Raw genomic sequence first — 21,436 nt, 5'->3', positions numbered from 1 at the left:
CCAACTAGGGTTATCAGGTGACATAACAATGAAATCTTTGTGTCGTTCATTTGCTAAGGTCTCCATCAACTCAGCTTGGCTATATTGTAAACAGGAGCAGACCTCTAAACCCAGTCCCTGTGAGTGACCCGACTCAGGAGACGTGGAGTAGCCAAGCATGATGAAGTGCAGCTTCCAGAGCTGGCGGTTGTTGAAGTCAGGAACATTCACCCAAAGATGTAACGTGATCTGAACACAAATAGTGTCCGTGTAGTTGACAGAGGGAAGCATGGATTCACACACGCATGGTTGTAGCAAGACTTATTAAATGTGACCATTACATTTAGGAAAGGTAATAATGGCATCAACCTCAGTGGTCTTGTGTTGGGGGCTTGCTGTACATTTCTGTTGACATGACTCTCTATGATGACTGGGACACTTCTAGGTTTTCATGGTATTGGCTAAAGTAATTGACGAGATTGCCTATGTTTATTAGGAAGACAAAAAAAACTTTACCTCTAATAGGGTCTTGCAAGTGGAGAAATTGTGTGTATTAATTAGAATGGAAGGTTTCTCCAAATAGGTAAGAAAATTATTATCCTTTGGCATTGAGGGACTTGATGTATCTAAACTGTCTGAACTGTAAGGGCTATCATTACAATTTAAAAGTATAATTGTGAGAAATGACTCTCAAACGTTCGGTTACTGCTTTGTCTCTGTGTACACCTGTCACCCCTGTCTTTGCGGCCCTTCTAAACTTGCCATCTAGACTGACTACATGTCCTTGTAGTCGGAGTTCTGATCCACTGTGTGCCTTGGGACATACAGGGAACAGCACTTACCATAAGCTGAACGCTCTGAGCCTGTAAAGAGGGATGTGTGTGTGGTGTGGGGAGAGGGAGAGCGGGGAGGGAATCCCTTTGGGAATTTTCAAGTCTTTAGCAATTCACTACATATTCTGTTTATCTTTTTCTTTTTCTAAACTAGGAAAATGAACACTTGAAAAAGTTCCAAGTGACGTGGGAACTGCATAATAAACACCTGTTTGAAAATCTGGTCTTTTCAGAGCCACTTCTTCAGAGCAACTTGCCCGCACTGGTGTCACAAATCAGGTATTTGGCCTTAACCCGTATACGTCTTTGTGATGTGACAGCACAGTCTTTTCTCCTGGCTGGTGTACCTGAGTACCACTAAGTATGAAAGTTCTTGCAGGAAAAATAACAGGGCTTAGAGAAAAAGATAGTTTGGGCCAAAAACTCAAAACCCGAGAAGTAATACAATTAAACTTTTAAATGCTACTAAGATTTAACACCATAAATTCCTCATACAGAAAAGCTACAGTAAATATAGCACTTTTCCTTGACAAGACCCATCCTTGGCCGGGCACCTGTGATGTGGTTCATGCTATGGCTCTTGGACATGCAGGGGAAATGGAGGAGGGAAGAGGCCCAAGTCTGAGGGTGCCTGAGGCCCCCTGGATACAGCTTGGTGTCTCCTACACATTCCCTTGCTACCCGGGGCTCTGTTGTTTTGTCTCCTTGTGTAGCGCTTCCATATGGCTTCTTCACGCTAGGGAGGCTGGCTGGGTTCTGTGCTTTCACTGAGAAAGGGGTGCAGGTGCAGCAGTCACTCATGGGGTATCTGCTCGGGGTCATGTGTTTGCCCTGTGGTACCATGTTCAGTTAGGAGGCGTGTTCCTCCGATGTGATGTCGCTCAGCAGAACGCTGAGGTCAAGACCAGCCTGGCCAACATGGTGAAACCCCGTCTCTATTAAAAATACAAAAATTAGCAGCAAAAATTGAACAGCAGAACACTGTTCCCTGCACTGAGTCATGCATGAGCTACCACAGGTCTGCAGTTTGGTGATTTTGTTCTTTGGTGTTTTGTTCTATTTATCACGTGAGCACATTCCCATAATACAGACCCATCGTGACAGCAGCCGTCTACATTTGATCGCATTAATACATACTTAGGGGCCAAGTGTGGTGGCTCATGCCTGTAATTCCAACACTTTGGGAGGCCTTACGTGGGTGGATCACCTGAGGTCAGGAGTTTGAGACCAGCCTGGCCAACATGGTAATACCCCGTTTCTACTAAAAATATAAAAATTAGCCGGGTGTGGTGGCACACACCTGTGATCCTGGCTGCGCAGAAGGCTGAGGCAGAAGAATTGCTTGAACCCCAGAGGCAGAGGTTGCAGTGAGGCGAGCGTGCACCACTGCACTCTAGCCTGGGCGACAGAGTAAGATGCTGTCTCCAGGAAAAAAAAAATTGTTAGCTTCACAAAGCAAGGGAATAAATTGTTCTGTTGACTACACCAGTTATTGCTATTTTATTTTATTTATTTTGTTTTTGAGACAGTGTCTTGCTGTGTCACCAAGGCTGGAGTGCAGTGGCATGATCTCAGCTCACTGCAACCTCCACCTCCCAGGTTCAAGTGATTCTCCTGCCTCAGCCTCCCAAGTAGCCGGGATTGGGATTACAAGCTTGCACCACCACGCCTGGCTAATTTTTGTATTTTTAATAGAGACGGGGTTTCACCATGTTGGCCAGGCTGGTCTTGAACTCCTGACCTCAAGCGATCCACCTGCCTCAGCCTCCCAAAGTGCTAGGATTACAGGTATGAGCCACTACACCCAATCTGCCTTTTTTCTCTTAAAATCCATGTATTAGGCTGGGCACAGTGCTTCACACCTGTAATCCCTGCACTTTGTAATCCCTGTGATCCTGGCCGAGCCGAGCGGATCACGAGGTCAGGAGATCAAGACCATCCTGGCTGACATGGTCAAACCCCATCTCTACTAAAAATACAAAAAATTAGCCGGGTATAGTGGCACGCGCCTGTGGTCCCAGCTACTTGGGAGGCTGAGGCAGAAGAATGGTGTGAACCCGGGAGGCGGAGCTTGCAGTGAGCCGAGATTGTGCCACTGCACTCCAGCCTGAGCCACAGAGCGAGATTCCATCTCAAAAACAAAAAAACAAAACAACAACAAAACCAAAATCCGATTATTGACCCAGTCTTTGTTTCCTGTATTCACAAATTTGCTTCGAGGGGTCCTGACCATCTCCACTTCATAACCTTACTTCTAGAGAAAGCAGTTAAGTGAAAGAGAATTGAGGACAAAAAGATCAGAAGCTGCGCGTGGTGGCTCATGCCCCTAGTCCCGGCTACTTGGGAGGCTGAGGCAGGAGGATTGCTTAAGCCTAGGAGCTGGAGACCAGACTGGGTAACAGCAAGACCCCATCTGTTAAAAAGCGAAAAAAAAGGGCCAGGCGCAGTGGCTCATGCCTGTAATTCCAGCACTTTGGGAGGCTGACGGGGGCAGATCACGAGGTCAGGAGATTGAGACCATCCTGGCTAACACGGTGAAACCCCGTCTCTACTAAAAATACAAAAATTAGCCAGGCGTGGTGGCGTCCACCTGTAGTCCCAGCTACTCGCGAGGCTGAGGCAGGAGAATGGCATGAACCCGAGAGCGGAGGTTGCAGTGAGCCGAGATCATGCCACTGCACTCCATCCAGCATGGGGGACAGACAGAGCGAGACTCCATCTCAACAAAACAGAAAAAAAAAAAAAAAAAAAACAAGAACAGAACAAGGTGTTATGGGGGGTGTGGCCAGCTGGCAGGTGGGCCGCAGACCCTTCCAGTGTTCCCTGTGCCCCAACCTGCTTCTTAGCCATTCCTTCCCTTCTGTGGCCACTGTGTATCAAGATTGGAAAGTCCTTAATGTGACCCTTGCAGAATAAAAGGTATCGGAAGAGGATTCACAGTGGTGAATCTGGAATGTGGAGTAGACTTTGTTCCTGGTTATGACGTTCAGATTTATCAAAAGCACTTTTCATGAGAAGACATGCATCTTGGGAGAGAGGCTCTAAAAACAAGATTCCAGGTATCTACCTTAAAAAAAAATTTTAGTGGTAAGCCAGTGAGTTTCGTCAGCCTGTCAGACTGTGGGTGGGTGACTGAAACCTGAAGTGTATCATAAAACTCCCGTCTTTTTCCGTGCCCTGGTTCTGGATTTTCTGTTTGGTCACTGGGTATTAATGGTCACACTCCAACCGTGAGCCATGTCTCCAGTGTGGATGCTGGGGCTCCAGCTGCAGTCGCACTTCTCACTTTCGAGACCCAGAGACAGTTGAGGGAGAAGGATAAACACAGACAGGGACAGAGTGAGACCAACCAGCGTGTTCTCTGAGCAGCACTGATGACGCCAGGACACGCCATGCCTTTGTGCTCTGCACCTGACTCCCTTGTCAGCCTGAGACTAATTCAAGATAATTCAGATTTGCATTGCTAGTGTACAGATATACATTTAACAATTCATAAAAATTTTGCTACTGATAACATACAAACACCCCCAAAGCTTCTGTATCATGAAATACATATTGTACAATTCATCCACCTAAAATGTACAATTCAATGGCTTTTGATATATTACATTTTTTTTAAAATTATGGTAAAGTATATATAACATAAAGCTTACCATTTTAACAATTTTAAGTGTATATTTCATTAACATTAATTATATTCGTAGTGTTTATAACCATTACCACTATGTACTTTAAAATTTTTTCCTCAACCAAAACAGAAAGTCTACCCATTAAACAGTAACTCTGCATTGCCCCCTTCTTTTTTTCCCCATAGCCTTTGAAAGTCTGTAATTGGCAGGCTCCTTCCCCTGACTCCCCACTCCTTTTTGTCTTAAAATGTATCTATGAAAGAACTGGGCCATCTGTCCTGGGGGTGCCTTGGTCTGATCCTGCGTGGGCGTGTTCACAGAGCAGTCTGGCCACCTCCATCCTCTGTCCTGCCTGAGAATTGGTAGGATCTGAAGGCTCTGGACGGCTCTGCTCAGATCCCCTGGCAGGCCGAGGCGTAGATGGGGGTTGTTTCTATCAGGGGGTACATCCCTCAGGCCTGCTTCTCTTTGTTGTGGGTGTCAGTAGCCCAATGTGGGCTTCACTTTAAATATATATTAAATTAGGCTTATAAAATTTACCCAAACCAATGTTATTTTATTCTCTTTATCAGTAATAACGTTTCACATACACATTATTGGTAATGTTACAGTAAGCCTGTTTCCATGCTGCTCTCTTGTATTTGCAGGCTCAATATTTAGATAGAAACCTGTTTGCTGAGCCATTGATTTAACTCAACCCTGTGGGTAGTCCCTGTGACTCTTTTGATCCTAGCACAGCTTTGCTTGTGGGGAAGCCCTGTGCCTGCAGATTGCTTTCCAATTATACCACCAAAGATATCCACAAACCGCCTCCCCCACCCACTTTGCTCTCCCTTGGCTCCAAATAACCTGAATTCTATAAATTGGAAGAGGTAAATTCTTACTTCCAGGAGGAGCGGAACAAGGAACACATGACAGGGTATAATGCCTCATCCCAGCATTCCAGGTGGAGCAAGTAGGGGCAGGATGGAATTGGGTAGAAACTAGGTTCTGTATGAAGAATGGAAACCAGTCACAGAAGAGCAAGGCTGGCAGAGGAGAAGTGGGAGAAAAACTACTTCACGGGCTGCAGTGTGGCAGAAGCCCAGCGCCGCTGGAGTCCATGTCTTAAGGAGTTTTGTCTCCTGAGGGGCAGAAACAGCCTTAGGAGAATAGCTTTGATGTTTTGAAGTAGCCTCAATCTATGTGCATCAGTGTTGTTTCTTTCCTTTGTGCTTCCCTAAATGACTGTCCAGTTACACCTAACCTCTGCTGCCTCCCCTGGAGAGACTGCAATAGGTGAGCGCACAGATGGCTTCAGTAGCTGTGAGGTTCCCAGGTGCGATTCACCTGAGGGTGGAGATAGGTCAGAGGAGAAGAGGGAGTCATTCCTGCCCATTTCACCCATGAAAAGATCCTAATTTCCACATAGCTTTCTTTATTGTTTATTATAAAATCATTAGATTGTCATTACAAATAAAATTCTGAAAATATAGAAAATCATAAAGTTAGGTTTTATAAATAATTTAGTATTATACATTTTTTCCCTATGTCCACTACACGTATTTTTAAACATGCTGTAGTCATATCTTTAGTTACCATGGGCATATTTCCATTTCAAAATATGTATGTGTATATATACATGAATGTGTGTGTGAATGGGTAGACATAATTATAAAATTGGTAATAAGTATCTAGTTATCAAGTACTGATTCTTCTAGATGTGCCGTTATTCATTTCGTGGCTTCTAGTGTTTTATATAAACAGTGCTGATCCCTAACCCTGCACAGAGTCTTTGAGCTCTTGATATATTATAAACGTTGTATTTGATTGTAAGCTGTCCTTGTCAAGATGTCTTTATTTCACTTATTTTGGCTCACACTGATAGATTTAGGTATTAGGAACATGAGATTTTTCTGGTAATAATCTACATGTGTCTCCACACCTCTCCGTGTCCTCCTCCTAACCCCAGCCCCCAGCCTTCTGTCTCCCAAGCGCCATCTTGCTCACGGTTTCTTCAGAAATCGAGGTGTTTTTTTCTCACTGTCCACCTGCATGTTTGTCTTTTGTTTCCTGTTTATTTTCTCATTTTCCATCTTGCTATCTTTCTTTTTTTTTTTGTCTTTTTTTTTTTTTTTGAGGCAGAGTCTCACCCTGTCTGCTAGGCTGGAGTGTAGTGGCGCAATCTCAGTTCACCACAGCCTCCACCTCCCAGGTTCAAGTGATTCTCCTGTCCCAGCCTCCTGAGTAGCTAGGATTACAGGCATGCACTACCACACCTGGCTAATTGTTGTATTTTTAGTAGAGACGGGGTTTCTCCATGTTGGCCAGGCTGGTCTTAAACTCCCGACCTCAGGTGATCTGCTCCCCTTGGCCTCCCAAAGTGCTGGGATTACAGGCGCGAGCCACTGTGCCCGACTGCCGTCTTTCTTAATACAATATAATATAGTAGACAGAAAACTGTAACTGTATTTCTTCAAGTAAATCAAATTTTGTTTTGCTTTATTTGAAAACCAGATCTAAATTTTATGTCTCATTAAATGTTTTGTTTTCTCTGAGCCAGTTGTATTTTCAAGAGTAAAATAACTTTGCATCCCCATATTTTTTTTTATCATTTTTAATTTTTATTTTTATCTAATTTTTTTATTTTGCAATTCCATATTTGGTAAACTGAATTGTTAAGCCATAGTCTTTAGAGACATGTTGTTCAGTGCTCATTTGTTTTCTCAGAAGCTGTTGTTTCTTTGAGCTTCTCTTTTTTTTTTTTTGAGACGAGTCTTGCTCTGTCACCCAGGCTGGAGTGCAGTGGCGTGATCTCGGCTCACTGCAACCTCCACCTCCTGGGTTCAAGCAGTTCTCCTGTCTCAGTCTCCCAAGTAGCTGGGACTATGGGTGCCTGCCACCATACCCAGCTAATTTTTTTTGTACTTTTAGTAGAGATGGGGTTTTGCCATATTGGGCAGGCTGGTCTCGAACTCCTGACCTCAGGTGATCCACCCACCTCAGCCTCCGAAAGTACTGGGATTACAGACGTGAGCCACCGTGCCCAGCCGAGCATCTCCTTTTTACAAGTCTGTCCTAGTGGCCTTGCATGGGGATCTGTTGATCCCTCACAGCTCCCTGCTGTGGTGCAGAGTGGCACCCTGTTTTCCATGTTGGGAGGCGAGTTGACAAAACAGGATAGTAGCAGCAGGAAGCGCATTTCTGATCTCTGCTTCAGAGCCTTTGAGTTCTTTCCTTTGTTACAAGGCCTTCTCTCTCCTAGGCTAGGAACCACCACACACGACACCTGCAGTGAGGACACATACAGTACCTTGCTGCAGAGGTACCAGCGCTCCGAGGAGGAGCTGCGCAGAGTCGCTGAGGAGTGGCTGGAGTGCCAGAAGAGGATCGATGCCTATGTTGACGAGCAGGTGAGTGCCACCCGGGACCACCACACCCCACGCACACCCTCGCACAGCCACGTTAAAGGCAGTACCAAGACACTAGCTTTGTCCTGAGCTGCAAGCCAGGAATTCCCGACTGAGGCCCAGAGGCGCATGTGGGTAGCCCCTGTGTGCGTGCCAGCTGCTGGTTTTCCAGAAGGGTTGGGAAACCTGTTGGCATCACAGATGGCTTGGGCCTCCTGTGCCTGAGGTATGGTGGCAGCAGTTGGTCAGGTTCGCCTTGGCCTGGGCATACCCGCTATCACTCACACAGGCTGTCGCCCAGGCTCTGCACCCCAGGTAGAAGGTTTTGTTTTGTGTGTGTGTGTGTTTTTTTTGAGATGGAGTTTCGCTCTTGTTGCCCAGGCTGGAGTGCAATGGTGAGATCTGGGCTCACCCCAACCTCTGCCTCCCGGGTTCAAGTGATTCTTCTGCCTCAGTCTCCCGAGTAGCTGGGATTACATGTGCCACCACGCCCAGCTAATTTTGTATTTTTAGTAGAGACAGGGTTTCTCCATGTTGATCAGGCTGGTCTCGAACTCCCGACCTCAGGTGGTCTGCCTGCCTCAGCCTCCCAAAGTGTTGGGATTACAGGTGTGAGCCACCAAGCCCGGTCCAGGTAGGAGATTTTTTAAGTCCAGGAGCCATTTACTGAGCACTCTGCTGTTGAGAGCTCATTGTCCATCTGTCCTAGTCTAGAAAGGAGTGCAGACACATGCACAGGTGGCAGGTGGCTGATGAGGTGGAAGACAGAAGAGGGAGGGCATCTGCTGGAGGTGGATCTGAAGGGAAGGTGCTCAGGTAGCCCAAGCCTCTCAGACAGAGCAGGGCTTTGAGATGGCGCCCCCTCTTTCTCACCCCTGGCCTGCCTGCTCTCCTAAAGCGGGGTTGGGCCAGGAAGGAATTGAGAGCGGTCCTGGTTTAAAGATGACAGTAGTGTGAGCAGCGGTAAAGGTGGAGTGACGGAGTTATTTATCTGTTGCACTTTGGAGACTCTCTGTAGGAAAATGGAACCTGGGCTCTAGCCTAAGACATGCGCTGTTTCCATGTCTGCCCTGGCATGGTGAGTGCCACGTGGATGCCAGCCGTGGCTCCCTGTCAGTGTTCCTTGTCAGTGCTGTGAGGGACTGGGAAGAAGGAAGGGACTAGCATGTGCTCACTGCTCCCGAGAAGCGTGTCACTGATTTCACAGTTACAGGCCGTGTTTTCTGTTGCTGTTCTCTACTGCAGCCACAGGGACTAGAGCTACAAATGGTCTGTTGTTTGGATTTTCGCGGGTTTTCTCCTACTCCATTCTTCTGCGTTCTCAGCCTCCCAAAGTACTGGGATTACATTTGTGAGCCACGGCGCCTGGCCTGCTGGCTTTTTTTGAACCTTCATCAGCTTCAGTGGAGTAAGTTCCAGCTTTGTCACATGCGAAATTCTGTGCTGTTGAGCTTGTCTTAGGGCGGGTGGCCCTGAGATTCTCCCATGACTCTGTCTGCGCTTCTTCCTCGGCCGCTGTACGCACAGCACATCAGGGTGAGAAGGGGCCTTCGAGGTCAGTTTGGTCCTGGGAGACTCCCTCTGTGTGCTGAGCCTCATGGTGAGGCCTGAGAGAGCAGTTGCTGTTTTGTGTTTTCTTCAAAGTGGGTGTATTCCTAATTCATGTTTTTGTCTGTTTTTGCAACCAGAGACTTTCTAGCTGTGGCTTGTCACTGACCAGCGACTTCTTAGCCTGACTACTGTGAGAGCAGGGTCTGGATGCCAGGTGGGGAGGGCAGAGTCTCCCACTGCAGCAGCACCTCAGCAGCCTTCATCTCGTGAGGCCTGGAGCATCCCAGGGGCTGCAGCTGTGCCATGTGGGGACAGCACAGCAGAGAGGGCGCTGAAAGCTGCATTCCCCTCTGCCATCTGTAGGTGTACCAGCCGATTTTCACAAGTTTGCTGTTCTGGTAGAGGGAGCAGGAGTTGGGGGAAGCTAGGATAGTGGGCATTAACCTGCTCCAGGAAGTGGGCATCTTGAGCACAGGCTCTTCGGGGCTGTGGCCGTGCAGGAGGGCCAGTAGTGTGTCCAGGTCACCACTCCCTGGGATGTTCTTGACTTGGGTCCCAGGGACCCTGCGTGGCAATCAACACCGGAATGCAGTCCTGGATCTGCCCTCTGAGTGTTTTCCCTCCCTAGTCTTAGTTTCCCACCTGCAAAACGAGATAATGACATTAGGTGATGTTTTAGTTTTACACGAGCTTTTGATTCCAAATAAGTTTTTTGTGTGTTATTTTTAAAAAGCAAAACTGGCCAGGTGCAGTGGCTCACACTTGTAATTTCAGCACTTTAGGAGGCTAAGGTGGGAGGATCACTTGAGCCCAGGAGTTTGAGACCAGCCTGGGCAACATAGTGAGACTTTGTCTCTACAAAAAATTAGGCTTAGTGCCATGTGCTTGTGGTTCCAGCCACTCCAGAGACTGACGAGGGGAGGATCACTTAAGACCAAGAGTTCGAGGCTGCAGTGAGCTATGATGGTGCCACTGCACTGTAGCCTGGGTGACAGAGTGAGACCCTGTCTCAAAAAAAAAAAAAAAAAAACAAAAAGAAAACGGCCAGGCTCAGTGGCTCACACCTGTATTCCCAGCACTTTGGGAGGCTGAGGCAGGTGGATTAACTAAGCCCGGAAGTTTGAGACCAGCCTGGGCAACATAGATAGACCTTGTCTCTACAAAAATTAGCTGGCCATGGTAGCGTGCACTTGTGGTTTCAGCTACTTGGGAGGCTGAGATGGGAGGATCGCTTGAGCCTAGGAGGTCAAGGCTGTGGTGAGCTATGATCATGCCACCTCACTCCATCCTGGGCAACAGAGTGAGACCGTATCTCAAAAAATGAAAAAAATATATAGGCATAGGGAGAGTAAATAGTCCCTGTGTTGGTATTGTACTGTGGGCCGCTGGTTACTGGGTACCCTATAGGGCAGGGATCCCCGACTTTTGGGTCACAGACCAGTACTAGTCCATGACCTGTTAGGAACCAGGCTGCACAGCAGGAGGTGAGTGGCCGGTGAGCAAGGGAAGTTTTGTCAGGATTTATAGCCACTCCCCATGCCTTGCATTACTGCCCGAACTCCTGTCAGATCAGCAGAGACATTACATCCTCATAGAAGCACAAACCCTATTGTGAGCTGCGCGTGCGTGGGATCTGGGTTGTACACTTCTCATGAGAGTCTAATGCCTGCTGATCCGTCACTGTCTCCCATCGCCTCCAGATGGGACCATCTAGTTGAAGGAAAACAAGCTCAGGGCTTCCACTGATTGTGCATTGGGGTGAGTTGTATGATTATTTCATCCTGTATTACAGTGTAGTAATAATAGAAATAAAGTGTACAGTAAATGTTATGAACTTGAATCATCCCGAAACCATCCACTTGCCTCACCTGGTCTGTGGAAAAGTTGTCTTCCATGAAATCGATCCCTAGTGCCAAAAAGATTGGGGACCACTGCTCTGGAGCACATCCCATGGCACCTAAGCAGGGTGGTTTATTGAGAGTACAGAGGAGGGGAGGAGCAGTGAGATCTCAGGTCATCAGCAGACACTGTGAAGGAAAGACCTTGAGAAGGAAAAACAAAAGGCGAGAGGCCGATTTTTCTTCCTGGCTCACTTTGTCACTGGGGCTCGAGGGAGTGAAGCTGATCTGCTCTGGCCTCACAGAGGAGCGAGGTGTGAGAAGCCACAACCACCCTGGCTGGGAGCAGAGATAGGAGCTCAGGTCTCTGAAGCCCAGGGAAGGGCCACTGTGCAGAGCAGGGTTTCAGGACTCCCAGAGAGGCTGCTTGTGGGAAGCACGTGAAAGGGTCCTTAATCCAAGAGTGTCTCCGTTGATGACATAGTGTCACCTGCTGAGTCTCTGTCTTGCCAGCATGAGTTGCAGTCAAGTTGTATTGCATTAGGTCATTGAAACCTCCCAAGTGCATAGGATCCTGCCTGCCTTTACCAAGGACCTCTTAAAAAAAGAGGTGCCCCAAGCACCTTCTGAGTAGGCATGGATAGCTGCCCACAGTACACTATAATGGCAGCAATGGTGGTATTTGCCTTTGGCCCAGAGAACACTGTGTCAGGGCCCTCCTCCACAGTCTTGTTAGTGTTTGTAGCAGTAACAGATGTGCAGATGGAGAAGCTGAGTGTTGATGAATCCACTGGAGAGTGTCATCAGACCCAGAAGGGTGGGCATATCAGTCTGTTTTCACACTGCTATAAAGAACTACCTGAGGCCAGGTGCGATGCTCACACCTGTAATCCCAGCACTTAGGGAGGCCAAGGTGGGCGGATCACCTGAGGTCGGGAGTTAAGACCAGCCTGACCAACATGGCGAACCCCCATCTCTACTAAAAATACAAAATTAGCTAGGTGTGGTGGTGCGTGCCTGTCATCCCACCTACTCAGGAGGCTGAGGCAGGAGAGTCGCTTGAACCCGGGAGGCAGAGGTTGGGGTGAGCTGAGATCATGCCATTGCACTCCAGCCTGGGCAACGAGAGCGAGACTCTGTCTCAAAGAAGAAGGAAAAAAACAACCTACGTGATTCTGGGTAATTTATAAAGAACAGAGGTTTGATTGATTCACAGTTCCTCATGGCTGGGGAGGCCTTAGGAAACTTATAATCATGGCAGAAGGAGAAGAAGAGGCAATGCACGTCTTACGTGGTGGCAGGAGAGAGAGAGCAAGAGGGGAAATGCCACACTTTTAAGCTATCATATCTTGTGAGAACTCACTATCACGAGAACAGCATGGGGGAAATCCGCCCCCATCATCCCATCACCTCCCACCAGGTTCCTCCCCTAACATGTGGGAATTACAATTTGACATGAGATTTGGGTGGGGACAAAGGTGAACCATATCAATGTAACAGGTTGACGTGATGTCACAGGGCAGACGTGGAAGGTCCTGTAATCAGGGTGGTGGCAGCCTCGCTGCATGTCCTCAGGACACCTCTAACCAGGCTGGACACCCCTGGCAGAGGGAAGCATAAGGGACTTGAAGTTGCTGGCCTGAGCGGTCAAGAAATGACCAGTGTGAAGCAAACATTGAGTTCGTCCCAGACAGCCCCCGGGAGCAGAGTCTAGACCCCATGTAGATGTGTGTGATCAGAAAGAGTCCCTTGCAAGGGTCGTTCGAAGGCAGAGTGGGCTGTAGTGTGGAGATGGGTTCCCCATGATAGGGAATGTGGAGAATAGTTGGAGAGGTGTTTGGACTAGGTGACCATGAGGTCTCATCTCAGATTTCATTTCAGGGACACATCTGTCCCTGACTGGGGCTGGTGGCCTCTGTGCCTGGTACTCATTGTTTCCTAGGGATTTGCAGAGTACCCTTCAGGGGAGGCACCTGTCTGCAAGCCTAAGTGCACATCAGCTTTGCCTGTCAACAATGGTGATTTGCGTGTGTCAGTGGTTCCTGTCCTGGTGTTGAACAGGAGATGCTGGCCTGTTGTGGAGAAGCTTTGAGTCTGGAAGCTTTTCTGCGTGGAACTCCCACCTCCCTTTCTCCTGCATTTGGTGTTTTTCTTCTGTAGAATTGACGCTGTTCACTTGATTCATCCCTGGTGGATTAGTCCATTCTTGCACTGTTATAAAGAAATACCTGAGACTGGATAATTTATAAAGAAAAGCAGTTTAATTGGCTCACGGTTCTGTGGCTGTATAGGAAGCATGGCTGGGAGGCCTCGGGCAACTTACAATCATGGTGGAAGGGGAAGGGGAAACCAGCACATCTTACATGGCCGGAGTAGGAGGAAGCGGGGTGGGGAGGTGCTACACACTTTTAAACAACAACCAGATCTCCTGGGAACTCACTATCCCTAGAATAGCACCTTTGGGGAAATCTGACCCCATGATCCAATCACCTCCCACCAGGCCCCACCTCCAACATTGGGGAATATAGTTTGACATGAGATCTAAGCCATATCACCTGGCTTTCCCATCATGTGTCAATATAAGTTTCTGAGGTTGTGAATAACTTGTAACCTTCTGGTGACTTCAGAAAAATAGTATAGTTAGTGATAACATAGGGGAAGAGATGGAAGAGAAGGAAGATGAACCCTTACTGAGCGCTGGGCCAAACCCAGTGTGGCTAGAGCCTCACTACTGCTTCCTGGTGTTACCACATCTGCAGGTGGGAGGAGGCTCCCGAGGGCCTCAGGCAGGCCTATTGGGGTTTAGGTCAGCGGTGGCCTAAGTAGCATAACATCCTGCCCCTAGGAGCCTGGGGTGCTGTCCTTAGTTCCACATGTGATGGAAATGGCAGATAAAGTTCTAGTTTCAGAGATTCATTTCTCCAATTGAACTGTAACGAAACGCAAAAATGCCTTTAAGGAAATTCCTTTACTAAGACTGAAAAATCCTTTGGGAATAGTAATTTCTTGATGTATCTGTTTCTTGAAGTTAAACATTTATTTTGAACTATTGTATATGGTATTATATGTTGCTGTTGTTCCAGGAAAGATAGTATATATGTAAAAATAACATATACATATTCTCTCTAGGGAAAAAATACAGTGTCACTTAAAAAGTAAAGTGTATTTCTTTAAAATTGCATGTTACATTGTTTTTACAAAGAGAAAATCAGTCTCTTCACTAAAAGAACCAGAAGATGATTTTTTTTTTTTTTTTTTTGAGACGGAATCTCTTTCTGTCGCCAGGCTGGAGTGCAGTGGCGTGATCTTGGCTTACTGCAACCCCTGCCTCCCGGGTTCAAGTGATTCTTCTGCCTCAGCCTCCCGAGTAGCTGGGACTACAGGCATGCGCCACTACGCCCGGCTAATTTTTGTATTTGTAGTAGCGACAAGGTTTCACCCTGTTGACCAGGATGGTCTAGATTTCTTGACCTCATGATCCACCCACCTCAGCCTCCCAAAGTGCTGAAATTACAGGCGTGAGCCACCACACCTGGCCAGGAGATGCGTTTTTATTTTCACTCTCTTTTGAAGAAACCATGAGAAACAATCCGCCACTAATACAATTGAGGGAAATTGAGCCACTTTAGTAACATCCAGAGAATAATAGTCATTCTGGAACCACGTATGCATGGGTGGGAGGTTGGGGGGAGCTGAAAACAACAGAAATTTATGCTCACAGTTCTCGAGGCCAAAAGTTCAGAATCAGTATGTTAGCAGGGCTGTGTTCCCCTGAAAGCTTTGGGGGCGGCTGCAGGGACCCCTGGAGTTCTTGGTTTGTGGCCTCTCCACTCTCCACTGGAGCCATTGTAATGCGCCATTTAATTTAAAACCTTTGAATGAACATTGCTTGCTTCTAATAACATTTTAGAAATTTTATACTGATTCAAAGGTTTTAAAATGTTGAATACATGTAAAATAATTGAGTCTCTGTTCACAAATATGTATGTATGTGGCAAGAGAGTGGTAGGTTTTTGTTTGTTTGAGATGGAGTCTTACTCTCACCTAGGCGGTGGTGTCATCTGGGCTCACTGCAACCTCCGCCAGCTGGTCTCAAGCAGCCCTCCCACCTCAGCCTCCAGAGTAGCTGGGATCACAGCACACACCACCATGCCTGCCTAATTTTTTTGTTTGTATTTTTGGTAGAGATGGGGTTTCACCATGTTGCCCAGGCTGGAAGTTTGAAATCAATTATTTTTATGTTTGCTTTCTAAAATTCATTCTTTGTTGTTTGACACATACATAAGCCTGCAAGTACCCAAATTTGTTCCCAAAAAAAAAAAAAAAAATTTTCCCAGAAGCTGTAAGGAGTCAAGGTAGAGGTTTTAATTGATGTTATTTATCAAACAACTCTTAAGCTCTTACTAAGATTTTACAATAACTGCAGACATATACAGTGAAAAGGGAGAATTGGCACCCATATTGAATTTTCCCATCCAAGAATATGGTATGTCACTCTTTTTTAAGGTTTTAAAAAATATCTTGTATTATGGTTTTATAGTTTGTAAATCTTGACCCATTTTCTGCCTCCATAGTCTATAGTTTGAGGGGCTACTATGACCAGCATCTTGAGCGGGGAACGTGTGTTTAAAGCGTTCATGCTGGAAACTGGGAAAATGGAGATGCCCTGTGACCAGTTGTCTCGCCAGATGCCGGCATTAACTCCTGTAGTTTTTGAGTTGAGTCTTGAATCTGGGAGTCTAGGAAATCACAGTATCTTCTACAAATAATGATAGGTTTATCTCATCTTTTCCAGCATTTGTCCCCTTTTTTTGGCTTCCACTAGGACCTTCAGACCAGTGTGAATAAGAGCATTGATACTGGCGCCCTTGTCCAGTCCTGGCTTCGAGGGGCTGCTGTGAGTGTTTCACCATGAAGTTTGATGCTTGCCATACAGACTTTTGATACTTTGTAGCAAATTAAAGAAGTTTACTTTTATTTCTAGTTTATTTAGGCTATCATTTAAAAAATAAAACAGGAAGATATCAAAATTGGTGGTATGATTTTTCTTATATCAATTTCTATATGAATTAAGAGTTTAGGTTACCTAATTTTGACACAGTCTTGCATTCCTGGGATGAAACGCTAGTAGATCATGATATGTCATTCTTTATTCCATTATTAAATTTGTTAGCTGATATTTGATTTAGGACGTGTGTGCGCATGTGCACCTGTGTGTGTGTGTGTGTATGTGTATTTGGACAGCTATATAAAATTATTTTTAGAGACAGGGTTTCCCACTGCTGGCCAGGCTGGAGTGCAATGACAAGATATTAGTTCTCTGCAACTTCGAACCCCTGGGCTCAAGCTATCCTCCCACTTCAGCCTCCTGAGTAGCTGGGACCATAGGCACATGCCAGTGTGCCAGCTAAATTTTGGCTTGGTGCAGTGGCTCGCACCTGTAATTCCAGCACTTTGGGAGGCCAAAGCAGAAGGATTGCTTGAGCCCAGGAGTTTGAGACCAACCTGGGCAACATAGGGAGAACCCCATCTCTACAAGGAAAAAAAAAAATTAGTCAGGTGTGGTGGTGTGTGCCTGTGGTCCTAGCTACTTGGGAGGCTGAGGTGGGAGGATCACAGGCCCAGGAGGTTGAGGTTACAGTAAGTTGTGATCACACCACTGTAGTCCAGCCTAAGTGACAGAGTGAGAGACTTTGTCTCAAAGATAATTTTATTTACAAACAAATGAAATTTTTTGTAGTGGTGGGGGTCTTACCTTATTATCTAGACTGTTCTCAAATTCCTGGCCTCAAGTGATCCTCCCACCTTGGCCTACCAAAGCGCTGGGATTACAGGTGTGAGCCACTGCATCCAGCTAGGACTTTTATATCTGTATTCTGAGGTATAATTGAGTTGTCTTGGTCTTTGAGGTCTTACTTGTTTTGTATAAAGGTTGTGCTAGCTTCATAGAATGCATTGAGAAACTCTCTGCGTTTTTGCAGTTTTCGGGAATAGTTTAAATTTTCTGTCCCATAAAGGATTTGATAGAACCTACCGTAAAACTTTGGGGCCTAATTCATTTTTACAGGGAAGAATAACAAGAACTATAGATCTTGTCTGCCTTTTTCATGTATATGACATTTATTAGTCTATCTCAAGTTTCCTTCTATGTCGAGTCAGTTTTACAAATGGAATTTGGCTCAAGAAGTTATCCACATCATTTAGTAAAGGGTTGTAAGCTCGCACCTGCAGGGCTAGGGAAAGTCACAGAAATGGATGATATGGGGTAGAGCAGCCCCAGAGTTCCTGTGGTGCTCATGGCCATCACCACCCTCACCTTAGAAAGTGCCCTCAGTTGGGATAGGCCCTGGTGGAGCGTGGGGCATGGGTAGTGAAGGCCACACCTGGGTGTGCGTGCATGTGTTCTCCTGTTCTCTGTTAGGGGCAGGCCCCACTTGGGTCCAGCAGTCTTCACAGGGCCACCAGAGCCGCCGAGTTGTCAAGAGAAGCCAGAAATCTGGATTATTAGGTGAAATCTTGAAAATTTTTTTAAAAAGGCATTGTGCAAGTCGGACAAAACAGCCTGTGAGCCCCTTGTTTGCAACTCTTCTTTAGATACTGCAAAGTATCAACTTAAAAAGATACTTTGTCTCATAGTTTAAAAAACAGCCTTCTGGCCAGGGAGTGCAGTGGCTCATGCTTGTAATCCCAGTACTTTGGGAGGCCGAGGCAGGTGGATCACTTGAGGCCAGGAGTTCAAGACCAGCCTCGCCAACATGGTGAAACACTGTCTCTAGTAAAAATAGAAAAACGAGCTGGGCGTGGTGGTGGGCGCCTGTAATCCCAGCTACTCAGGAGGCTAAAGCACAAGAATCGCTTGAACCCAGGAGGCACAGGTTGCATTGAGCCGAGATCGCACCACTGCACTCCAGCTTGGGTGATAAAGCGAGACTCAGTCTCAAAAAACAAAACAAAACAGTCTTCATACGTACCCATATCCTTTCTCAATCCTGGGTTTGTTTTTTTTTTTTTATGTTACCTTTTTCCCCCCTTTTCAGCCTTGGCAGAAGTTTACAGAACCGACTTTCGGTTTTATTAATCACATTTGCTTCTCTGTGTTCTCAGTAAGGTCTCTTTTTGCCTTTAATTCCTTCCTACTTCGTTAGTTTTGCTTTGCTTTGCTTCTTAAGTCTCATATGCCTGTTAATAGCTCTTCCTTTCCTGTAGTCTGAGCTCTTCGTGTGGCAGGACCAAGTTGCCATCATCTTGCTTATTTCTAACACATTCAGGGCACATAATGGGCATTCAGTAAATAGTGAATGTTCATCCACTGTATTGTCAGATTTAGTCAGAATATCTTAATTTCTTTTTTTAATGTTTATTCATCTCTTTCATGTGAGAAAAGTACTTGTGATGACTGAGTAAAACAAAGAAATACCTGTTAACATATTTGTAGTATTGTATCTTTATTGTTTGCAGATGATGTTTCTCATATATATATCATTTTAAGAAAATCTCCTCGTGAAAGTGTCTTGTATAATTGTCGCAGGTATTAAGGTTTTTCTTTCTTTTTTTTTTTTTTTACATCCTCTTACTAGATGACAATGAAAACCAAGCAGCGCATGTTAACAGAAGACTGGGAGCTTTTTAAACAAAGAAGATTCATTGAAGAACAGGTAAGCTTGTCAATAAGAGAGGCAATTAAAGGAAGTAGAAATCTGTCCTGACAACAAATGACTTCTCTACACGTTGATGTGCTCCGTTAGAACAGCATTGGAGGACCACACTGGCATGTGCTGCCAGCATTAAAAACTGTTCAAGATGGTGTTTTTAATCTCAAGATAAACTAATTTTGTTCACCTATTTCCTTATTTTCCACATACGCCTCAAGAAAAACCCATGTGTATTGAGCGGCCCCTCTATCCCACAGCAGCCCTGGATATTTTGCAAAGGATATTACCTGAGTCCCCACAGTCCCTTATGAGGCAGGTGGTGTCATCTGCAGTTTACATAAAAGGAGGGTGATAGGGTGAGGTTAAGGATGTCGCTTGATGTCCCAGAGCTGGGATGGGGGCCCAGCATCCCCAGACAGAGTGCTCAAACCTCCAGACAGTGCCAGGCGCAGTGCCTTCAACATGGCAGCTGGCAGATCTGGACTCTCCCTTCCTCAACTTCCTGGCAGTGCCTCCTCCAGGCAGGTTTGTGCTCCACCTTTGCTGATACTGTTTGGCAGAGCTTGCTAGCAACATCCTGTATCTGGTCTTGGGGCCCTTAGCTTCATCTGGAAACTTGGCTTCCTCTGATCTCCCATCCACGTGTCACACCGACTCTCTTCCTGTTCTCTGCCACTTGTCTCCATCTCCTTTACGAACTCCAACTTCATTGGCCTTTCTGCAAATATTGGTGGTTCCCTGGCCTTGACCCCATGCCTGTCTCCATATTTACATGCTTGTGGTCTCCTCTGGGCACCACAGGTATACAGATGGCACCAGTGTTTTGGCATGCTCACCTCTTCCCTTTCCCCATTCTGCATGTGTCCTGTGCTTTTGTTGTTGTTTTGAGACAAAGTCTCACTCTGTCACCCAGGCTGAAGTGCAGTGGCGTGAACTTGGCTCACTGCAACCTCTGCCTCCCAGGTTCAAACGATTCTTGTGCCTCAGCCTCCCGAGTAGCTAGGATTACAGGTGCCAGCCACCACGCCTGGCTAATTTTTGTATTTTTAGTAGAGATGGGATTTCACTATGTTGGCCAGACTGGTCTCAAACTCCTGACCTCAGGTGATCCGCCTGCCTCTGCCTCCCAAAGTGCTGGGATTACAGGCATGAGCCACCTTGCCTGGTCATCCTGTCCTTTTGAGTGGCCCTTCCAGCTGCCACCTGTCCCATTGCAAGAGTGGGTCCAGAGTTCTTCTTTGAAATGCAGATGCTCACCTTGTGTATTGGAAGTTGAGACGCCATTTCGTCAGTAGCTCCCAGGCCTACCCCTTGCCCTCCACTTACCAGTTTTCATTCCTACAGCTCTGTTCTCAGTACCTTGCAAGTACCAAGCACATGGCAGACAGGGTAAAGGCCGGGTGTCTGCAGCAGGTGTCTGCTCTGAGGGCGCACTGCAGCATGTTTGCTGAAGACAAAAGCGATTAGGGTTTCCTGGTACCTGAGCCCTTTGTGGCTCAGCCCCCTGCTTGCTACCACCTCCAGGTCTGCTGCCCCTCTGTTCCTGGTCCTGTCCCGCTGAGGAAGCAGTGTCTGTGAACATGATACATGTTAGCAGAATTACTGAAAAATAATGAGCCATGTCTTGGGGAAGGGTCTTGCAAGATTAAAGCATTTTAAAATTTCCCCTAGTTAACCAATAAGAAAGCAGTTACTGGCGAGAACAACTTCACGGACACCATGAGGCACATGTTGTCGTCCCGGCTGAGCATGCCCGACTGCCCCAACTGCAACTACAGGAGAAGGTAAGCCTGGATTGTGGTGCTGGCGCGGCGGGCCTGTGAGACCTTCACTGGGCTGAGCGGAGGCCCAGAACCGACCCTTAGAGAGCGTGGTCTAGTCTTCTGCATTGGCTGGCTTGGTAACTGTCCTTAATTCCTGATCAGATGTGCTTGCGATGACTGCAGCCTTTCACACATCCTCACGTGTGGTATCATGGACCCCCCCGTCACTGACGACATCCACATTCACCAGCTCCCACTTCAGGTGGATCCTGCTCCCGACTATCTTGCTGAGAGGAGCCCACCCAGCGTGTCGTCTGCAAGCTCGGGATCGGGCTCCAGCTCTCCCATCACAATTCAGCAGCATCCCAGGCTCATTCTCACAGACAGTGGCTCAGCACCAACTTTGTAAGTTGTGGCTTTGTAATAAAGTTTCAGAAATTTAAGTTGTCCAGTAATGAGAAACACATACAATAATGTCCACAGAAGTATGGACATCATTATTGTGCTTTTCGTGACAAGGGACCCTGAGGTTTTTAAAGCAACTTTTAAAACATGAGATCAGTAAACCCAAACTTTTAACACTGTTTATCTGAAAATAAAAATGGTAAATTAACAAAGGCCAGTAAAGAAAAAACATGTTAGTATGCGGAGAAGAAGTGTCTCTAATTCTGGCTTCACATCTCCTCATTCTGAAGGGTGACCAGTCTGCCATCCGTCCTGTCTCACTGTCAGCCCAGCACTCATGCTTCTTTCACGTCTTGCTAAGCCTCAGGTGATCGCTTTAGCAAAAGCAGTTAAAGGT

General features: G+C 46.5%; 1 protein-coding gene across 6 annotated transcripts in view; it reads left to right on the top strand.

The window, feature by feature from the left end:
- The window catches only part of FAM193A (family with sequence similarity 193 member A), a 198,337-nt gene that overhangs the window by 102,466 nt on the left and 74,435 nt on the right, over nucleotides 1-21,436 (top strand). For 4 of the 6 annotated variants that reach the window (XM_021938200.2, XM_017955690.3, XM_021938199.2 and 1 more), the window contains exons 6-11: nucleotides 967-1,091; nucleotides 7,686-7,833; nucleotides 16,045-16,116; nucleotides 18,797-18,874; nucleotides 20,543-20,655; nucleotides 20,797-21,039. In XM_021938200.2, the coding sequence (XP_021793892.1) occupies nucleotides 967-1,091; nucleotides 7,686-7,833; nucleotides 16,045-16,116; nucleotides 18,797-18,874; nucleotides 20,543-20,655; nucleotides 20,797-21,039 (779 nt within the window). The remainder of the gene's footprint in view (nucleotides 1-966; nucleotides 1,092-7,685; nucleotides 7,834-16,044; nucleotides 16,117-18,796; nucleotides 18,875-20,542; nucleotides 20,656-20,796; nucleotides 21,040-21,436) is intronic. The other 2 variants (XM_031664776.1, XM_009197524.4) reach the window with 1 other exon arrangement.

Source organism: Papio anubis, chromosome 3, assembly GCF_008728515.1.
Source record: "Papio anubis isolate 15944 chromosome 3, Panubis1.0, whole genome shotgun sequence".
NCBI classification, from domain to species: domain Eukaryota; kingdom Metazoa; phylum Chordata; class Mammalia; order Primates; family Cercopithecidae; genus Papio; species Papio anubis.
This window is presented reverse-complemented; position numbering and strand designations above follow the sequence as displayed.